Genomic DNA, 8,298 nt, shown 5'->3' with positions numbered 1-8,298 from the left:
TGGCTCAGGTTGGCTGTAGGGGCTGTGGATGGGTCCCCTCTGCTGGCTTCAGTTCCTCTTGGAGCCAGGATGTAGGGCACCTAAGGAGGGGCCGGTCTAGAGCACACAGCAAGGGAGCTCGTCCCCTCCCACCTGCAGGTCTCTGTGTTTCCGCTTGGCAACAGCACCAGGGGCCTCTGCCTCCCTGTGCGGACCAGACGTCAGTTTGCCTGGGAGCCAGTTGCCCGGGAGCCAGATATTTAATCACCAAGGAGTGGCCTTGCACATATGGGCTGGATAAACCCTCCAGGCTGGTCCCCAAAGACTCAGTCTTCCTGCCAGAGTCATGCAGTGGGTCACCCTGGGTCCCAGGAGGCACATACCCCTTCATCCCAGGTCCTCCACTGGTGGATGGGGCTGGTGCACTCAGACTGCTCCTGCTATCCCCTATACAGCCTGCGGCACCCCCAGGGCTCCAGAGGCCCCACCACCACTCTCCAGGAGAAGCCCATCCTCTGCAGCCCGGCTGTCCATGCTGCCCAGGCTCTTGGACTTCCGGAAAATGCTCTGCATGCCTGCAATGCGGTCCGCATCCTGGATGGTGAAGACCTGGAACTGTGGGTGGGAGGGTGAGGGTCACAGATGGCCACACCTGCCCACCCCAAGCCCTAGGCTCCTGCCTTGGGAGCTCCATTTGGGGCACCCTCACATACAGGGTCCCTGGCCTGGGCTGATGGAGGAACTCCACTACAGTTTGGATCTGAAACGTCCTTTCCTGAGAGGTGACTGGAGCCTGGATGCTCAGTGTTGCCTATGTGGTCTGGAGGTGCATCTCCCTCCACTTCCTCCCCTCCCTGCTTCTGGGGTGCCATGACCCAACAGCTCTCTTCTGGCCCAGGCCCTTCCTGCTGTGGAGACAGCTGACCATGAGTGAACGTGAGCTAGAGTGGGCTCTGTGGGGTGAGGGGCACCCCTGAAAAGCAGGCCTTGAGGGCCATGGGTGAGCGGAAATGGGGCTCAGGGGGCCCAGAAGGCTGCATGTTATGAAGAACAAGGCCCAGAGTGAGCTGGGGTGCTGGTGTTTGTCCTCAGGGTCTAGGGGAGGAGCCCTGAACTCAGGCAGTGGCCACCCCATGCCTGGTGGCCTCTTCCTGGAGCCGTCCTCTGGCTCTGTCCCCACCCTTCCCTTCCACAACCCAGGTCCCTGGGAGCCCTTGGCTGGCTGGCCCACCTTGTCCAGCAGGACATCAAAGTAGGCAGTGGCCCAGTAGGTGGGGTCGCTGGCCGGCAGCTGCAGGAGTGCCTTGACCCCGTGGCCCACGCGTGGTGGGGGGCTGCGGCCCACGTGGGTGGCGTGGATGCGCAGGGCAGCCTCAGGCTGGCGAGCAAAGCCCTCCGCCTGCTGGTAGACGCGGCCAAGGTCCAGGCCACTGCCCAGAAGCAGGTCGAGCCCAGGGTGGAGGACGTTCGGCATAGTCCCGGTGGCCAGGCAGCACAGCAGCACTACCAGCACTCGGTACACAGCGCCCTGCAGCTCTGCCCAGTCTTCAGGTGCTGGGAAGAGAGCACACGCCCACAGCAGCGCATTCTGCAGACAGGGGGCAACCATGAGGCCTCCCCCGCACCCTCCCCCCGCCCCCAGCTTATGTGCCTCTGCCCTTCATCTGAGTCTAGGGTCAGGCTCCACCCCAGATGCTACCCCAGCCTAGCAGCTCTGGGGCGTCCATCCCCTCTCTGACCCTTTCTTCTCAAGGGACCCCTCTTTCTCCTCTCTCACCCCTAACCTGGACCTCAGATCCTTACCGGAGGCTCACTACATCCTCTGGGGTTCCCTCATGCCCTTTCATGGAGTTCCTACTCATCCTCTATAGCCCTATCTAAAGGGTCCATTCCTGTGACGTCAGGACAGTGCACTCTAGCGCCTCCTGCCTCCTGTCTTGAGGCCCCTCTCCTTCTGCTGGCCCCCAGCACAATCAATTTGCAAATCATGCCCCTCATGTACCCCACCTCAGGTGCAGGCCTAAGAGGACAGGTAGCCAGGGAGGACAAAGCTCTGGGCAGAGCTGAGGTCCAAAGTCAGGCCAGGCCACCTCTCCTCAACACCTGGGAGGCCAGGCCTGGCAGTGACCCACAGCCCACAGCCCTGCACCCCCCACTGCCTGCTGGGTCCATGCCCAGCCCTGCCTTGCCTGTGTCTACCGTGCATCTATGGGACCCACCTTGCCCTGTCCAGCACCCAAGCCAGGCCTGGCCACTTCCACTCAGGGAGAGGCCCAGCTCTGTGCAGCCCACCCTGAGGTCTGACCTGATAGTGTCTGCAGACTGGCAGGGCTCAGAGGTCCCCAACCCAGGAAGGGACACACTTGGGTGCCCCCCTACCCCAATGCCCAGGTTACAGACACAGGCGGCTAGGGAGAGCTGGGTGGCCATGGCCTCCCCTCACCTACCTTCAGGTGGTCAAAGGTCAGGCCTGACTCATGGCCCCCAGCCCTCCAGTGCTCATGGTTGACCCGGTCGAGGAGGGCGAGGCTGTCCAGGCGGTGGCCCTGGAGGGTGCCCAGCTCCCCAAGCAGCTGGGTGAGCAGGTATCCTGTGCAGGTCCTGGAAGCCAGAACACAACAGGCTGGATGCCCAGTCTGCCTCAGGAAGAGCACCAGCTGCTGGGCCTCCTGTGTCTGTGTGGGAGCTCAAACCCTGCCCATGGGGAGGCCACGCCCTGCAGTGGGTGTAGGGCTGTGCTGAGCTGCCGTCCCTACCTTTCTCAGAACATGCTCTTGAGCACCCCAATTGCACAGATGCCCAGTGGCTGTGGGACACAGAGCCCCCTGGGGGCCACCCTTCGGTAGACAGGAAGGTTCTAGGGAGCCACCCTGGTGCCTGGGAAGCGGCGTCACAGGCCCCAGCAAGGCAGGAACACCAGCTGCACCCAGAGCCCTCTGGGAAGCCAGAGCTGCCTTTGTGATCACCAAGGGATAACCAGCAGGCTCGGGGTCCTCAGCCCTGCCAGAGGCACCCATGGTATGCTTGCTGAGCCAGCCACCAACTGGCACCCACACTTCCAGTCTTGACTGTCACCCATCCCAGCACCAGAGAGGCCACTCTTGGTTATGCACAGGAAATGCCTCTGCCCAGTCTTCCATGGCAGGTGGGTGGGAACTCTGTAAGCCCAACTGCAGCCCTGCATCCCAGCCCTGCAGCTGGGATGGGCAGGGGTCCCTGCGGGGCTCCACGGAGGCACCAGAAGGAGCCCAAGAGCTTACAGGTGTCACCCCTGACAAAAGGAACTGGAGAAGAAGCCAGTGCCACCTCAGGCTTGTGGGCCAGCTGGGCAACCACCGAGTCCATTGCCACACCTCTGTTTGTGTCTAATCTGGATGGGGCTTCGTCCCTGAAGTCTCCAGAGGGCCCAACCACTGCCCCCCACACACTAACAGAAACACAGGTGGCCCTCCTGAGACCACAGGACCCCAGGAACAGAGACTAGGGACCCAAGGAGGCACCACCAGAGGCCAGGCCAGCAGGACCATCTGTAGCCAAGCAGGGGGTGGGGGACCCCCGGGAGCTGAAGCATAGCCTGGAAGGGCAGCCCAGGCAGATGAGCAAGCCTGGCACTCAGTCTCATTTTCTGCCCCCTTGGCACATAGAGCTGACAGCCTGGTATTGTACCAGGTGACACATATCCCACCCAGCTGCCCTCAGCTCCCTGACCCCTCAGGCTTCTATGGCCATAGCCCCAGGAGAGGAAGCCGGACAGACCCCAATTTCCCTAGAGGTGTCAGCACCTCCTGACACACAGAGGACCCACAGACTCTGCCCGGGGTGGGGAGCCTGGGAGGCGGCTCCTCCTCACCTGCTCTCTAGGACCCTGAGACCCAGGACAGGGGCCTGCTATACCTCCAGTGCTGGGTGCTGGCAGGCACCAGGTCTGCCCCGTAGCTGACGATCCTTCTCAGGGCACCCTCTGGGAAGCCGGCAGTGAGCCGGGCACTGCACAGGCCGGGCACATCGCCCTTCCTCCTCAGCACGGGCATGACATTGAAGCGGATCTTCCTCCAGCCGCTGGACACGAGCAGAGACAGGTGGAGCTGCTCCTCCTGCAGGCTGGTGGCACTCAGTGAACCTGCGAGGACGCCATCAGGCCAGCTGCCAACCCTGGCCCGCTCTGCCACTACCGAGCCCCTCGATGCCTTTCAGAGCAATGCCGCTCTGCCCTTCCGCCCTCAATGCCCACAGATGCCCCATCCTTCAAGCCAACAGCTGGCTGTGCCACACCTGACATCTCTGTGGGTTGACTGTCAGTTTGGTGACTCCTCAGCATTAGAGTGGCAGCACTTCCCTGAAGGGCCCCCTTTGCTAAGTCTGGGGATCCCACCAACCAGCCTCACCTCCATGCCCAGGACTGACTGACTGCCCAGCCAGATTCAGCCCTGTTCACCACTAGGTGGGGGCCAGGACAGCACCAAGGACAAGGGGCAGCACTGGACCAGGCACTGTCCTGAGCCAGTGCATGGAACTGGGCTCTGCAGGGAAGGCTGTAAACTCCTGGAGCCCACCTGGTCTGTGTAGCCCTGGGCAGCCCCAAGCCTGAGCTCCTCTCTGCAGGAGGGAGGACAGGGCTTCAAGGCTGCCCTTCCAGGCTTATCTGTGCCTTGGCACCTTCTCAGCATTGGGGAACAGTGTACCCACATCCCATCCCTGGGCCTGCGCACCCCTAGATGCCAGGGAATTGCACTTGAGCTCCTGGGAGGAGATCAGTGAGGATGGTGAGGACAGACAGACAGGATTGCTCAGACTCAGCCAATGGCACAGAGGCAGGCTGGAACCCTCCTGATCATAGCATGCCCCTCCTCCCCGCCCCAAGAGTCCCCTTGTAGCTGACTCAAGACTGTACTGTCCTCACACCTCAAGGAAGGGGTGGGCAGCAGAGGACCTAGGAGAGAGCAGAATGTGCACAAGACCCTGCTTCCAGGCCAACCTGGCTGGCCCAGTTGCTCTGAGATGACAGAGGGGCCTAGCTCCTACCCACATCCAGACCCGCCCTGCATCCCGAGTCCCATCTCCCACACTCCCCTGCACCTTGTGGACCATACCTCCTGGGGGGGTATCTGCCTTCCAACACAGGCCCCATGTCCCTGACCTGGAGCCCCAGACCCTCCACAGGCATTTCTGGGAGCTGCGTGCTCCATGCAGAGCGAATCAGTGCTGAGCAGGAGAGGGGAGTGACTCTCAGGGGCGGGGGGGACTCAGGCCCATAGGCAGGCAGGATCCACAGAAGTCCTGGATAGGCACCCAGAAGGAGCTCCAGTGGGTGGGGACAGTATCCTCACCACCCCTCAGATGGACCCATAGCCTGCACCATCTCTCACAGGCCACCCCACCCCAGGTGATTCCCCCAACCTCCTCAAATCAGTATTTACAGTGACCTTGTCCACAGCCACCCTGAGCAGCCCTGTGCCCCATCTCCATGGATCACAAGTTCCTTCCTTCAGTCCGTGAACTGGCAGCCCCACCACCCCAGCTGGTCACACCGGTTCCAGGGTGGGGACAGCCTGCTCCCGGCCTACCACACATCACCCTTTGTGAGTATGGGGAAACGACCTGGAGCTCTTGGGCATATGAGAGCGACTCCCACTGACCCAAAGTGGCCCAGAGCCTCTGCTCACCCAGAGCAGACTTCGGGGCTTGGTTAGGACAGCGAGTTCCTGCTAGGCTCCACAGCAATGAGGCCAGGAGCTGACTCAACCTGACAAGCTGCCGTAATCCAGGGAGCAGACACCTAATGATGGGTTTCAGTAGCCTGGAAGGTCAGTACACAGCGAAAAGACCCTCCAGGCAGGATGCAGAGGAGCTGCCCTCAGCATGGAGTCCGTCCAAAGGCCCCAGGCCTTCTGGGTCCTTCGATCAACCTGGTGGTGGGCTCTGCTGCCACCATGTTCTCTGTCAATAGAAAGCAGGAGACACTTTGGGAGTCAGCCCAGGCCCCAGGTGCTGGAAGCCCCCACAGAGAAGCTTCCACCCCACTTCTGAGTCCCCATGAGGACCAGGAGTCACTAGGAAGATGACTTGAGAAAGCAAGGCCAAGAAGTGACCACTAGGGGCTGGGGATTTAGTTCAGCGGCATAAGCACCTGCCTTGCAAGTGCATGGTTGTAAGTTTGATCCCTGGTACCGATAAAAAAAAAAAAAAAAAAAAAAAAAAAGAAGTGACCACTGTCACCACTACATACCTGGCCCTGCCTTGAAAAGCAGGATGTTCTGTTTTTGTCCCTAATGCTTGGCCAAGACAACCAAGTGTCCCCATCCTGACCCCAAGAGGATGGGCTTCAGGAGCCCTGTTACTTAGCTCCCTGCACAGGTCCCACCCCATTGAGTCCTTACTGAGGGAGACTGGCTTCCCTGGCTCCGCTGGGGGCTGCCCACAAACTGGGACAAACTGAGGTACACAAAAGCCCAAAATCTCTTTCTCTATTCACCTGTACACACTAGCAGGTCCAGGTGAATGTGCACTTGCACATGTGCACACACATGTACACAGCCTGGTGCAATGCACTCAAGGCTGGAGGAGGGATTGGCTCTGAACATTGTCACAACAAGCTGTGACCGAAACCAGAGCCAGTGGCCTAGAACCACACCAACCACCCTCCTGGAGCCACTCAACCTGCAAAACAACACATGGTCATATTCACTGGTGCTGAAATAGTGACATCTTGAAAACATTATGCTCCAAAACAAGACTAAAGCAACAGGGGAAATGTACCACATTTCCTTAGAGGTGCTGGGACGAGGACGGGGAAGGCACATGACAACACATGTGCCAACACACCCAACAACAGTGCACATCACCAGCACACGCACAGGAACACATATGTTTGCACACACACGGGCTTTGGAGTGGCCCAACCTGCTACCTGGCGCAATGAGGCTGTGGTGCTTGCAATGCACGATGGCGGCCACCAGCAGGTCCTTGAGGACACGGAGGACCTTGCTGGGCACGATGTAACCACAGCACTCGGCATTGCCCTCTGAGGAGGCGCTGAAAACATCTTCAGTCATCCATGGCTCCAGGTTGGTTGCTTCCCTAGGGATCCCCAGGCGACAGAGCACAGGGCCGCCCCCTGACTCCGAGGTCCCCAGCTCCTCAATCAGGAGCGCACTGGTGTCCACCCGTAGCAGCACCTGCATGTCCAGTGGGTCATCCGAGGAGCGCAGGGCGAACTGGAAGGCCTCCAGGTGATGGGAGTAGTCCACAAGGAAGCGGGGGTCCAGGGCATGCACACGCTCTAGCACAGTGAGCAGGATGTCCTCGGCGCGCTGGAAGTCCTGCACTTGGGACACCTCCCGAGACCGGATGGCCTGCAGGTAGTGGTGCCACAGGGGCACCTTCACAGCCATCGCTGGATAGCCCTGGGGACTGACTGCTCTGTAGCTGGCTGGGGACAGGCTGGGAGGGCGGATGGGAGGCACCTGCCCGGGGAGCAGCTGCAGAGCAGAATTCCGGGGCGACAGTGCTAGGCGCAGGTTAAACAACTGAATGGCAGCCAAGGCTTTGAAGTAGGGTGAGTCAGTCCCCAGCGATTAGGAAGGTCCCAGGGGCTGTCCAGGGGGCCGGGCCTGGTTACACCTTCTTCCCTCCCTCTCTCCTTCCTTCCTGCAGCCTGACTCTCTGGTCTCAGGCTGAGACTTCAGCCTGTGGTCTGTGCCGGGAGTACAGGCCTGGCAAGGGACTTGCATTCCTGGGCTTTCTCCTCCCATCATATCCCAATAGCAGGTAGTAGGGACTCTGGAAAACAGGCCTCTCCTGCCCAGCCTCTCTGCCAGGCTGGCAGGAACACAGGTGTCCCCATGCCTCAGGTGAGAAGGGACACAGGCACTGCTGCCTGGGGCCTGTGTGGGGTTGTGGCCTCTCTCTAAGGCAGCCTGGAAAGCTGCAGTCACTACCCGCGCCCAGACACCTGTGCCAGCGGAAAGGCAGAAGATGGGAGGTGTGTGCAAGCCCTGCCTCTGCCAGCTGTTGTCCACCAACCTGGCCTGGGCCCCTCAGGTACCCCCTGCTGGCTTTCCTGAGTAGAGCCACCATCCACCTGGCCCAGGAGCTGCAGCTTTCCGGTTCAGAGTCCTGCAGAAGCCTCCTTGCCCACCCTCGGCCTTGGCTGGTCAGTTGGTCATGTGCAGAGGGCTCAGCTTGCAGAGCTACGCTGTCCCTGCAGCCACTGGGACCTGAAGGGACCTGAGCAGTGGGTCAGCCAGCAAGGCCTGGCACTTGGAAACCTCTATGGCTGCAGGCCCCAGCCCTACACCTCTGGGGCGAGACAGGCTCCCT

General features: G+C 60.7%; 1 protein-coding gene across 1 annotated transcript; it reads right to left on the bottom strand.

Annotated features, from left to right (window-relative positions):
- Positions 1 to 220: 220 nt before the first annotated feature.
- On the bottom strand, positions 221 to 7,633 carry Mab21l4 (mab-21 like 4). Its single transcript, XM_003474367.4, has 5 exons — positions 6,887 to 7,633; positions 3,874 to 4,099; positions 2,427 to 2,580; positions 1,211 to 1,567; positions 221 to 594 (listed from the first exon to the last, which is right to left on the bottom strand). The coding sequence occupies exons 1-5, from the start codon at positions 7,368 to 7,370 to the stop codon at positions 427 to 429; spliced, it is 1,389 nt and encodes a 462-aa protein (XP_003474415.1). The 5' UTR covers positions 7,371 to 7,633; the 3' UTR covers positions 221 to 426.
- Positions 7,634 to 8,298: the final 665 nt, after the last annotated feature.

The sequence above is a fragment of the Cavia porcellus genome, unplaced genomic scaffold (assembly GCF_034190915.1).
Source record: "Cavia porcellus strain 051 isolate PalLab524CR breed Dunkin Hartley unplaced genomic scaffold, mCavPor4.1 scaffold_26, whole genome shotgun sequence".
Lineage (NCBI taxonomy): Eukaryota > Metazoa > Chordata > Mammalia > Rodentia > Caviidae > Cavia > Cavia porcellus.
Note: the sequence above shows the minus strand (reverse complement) of the source record. Positions and strands in the feature narration are given on the sequence as shown.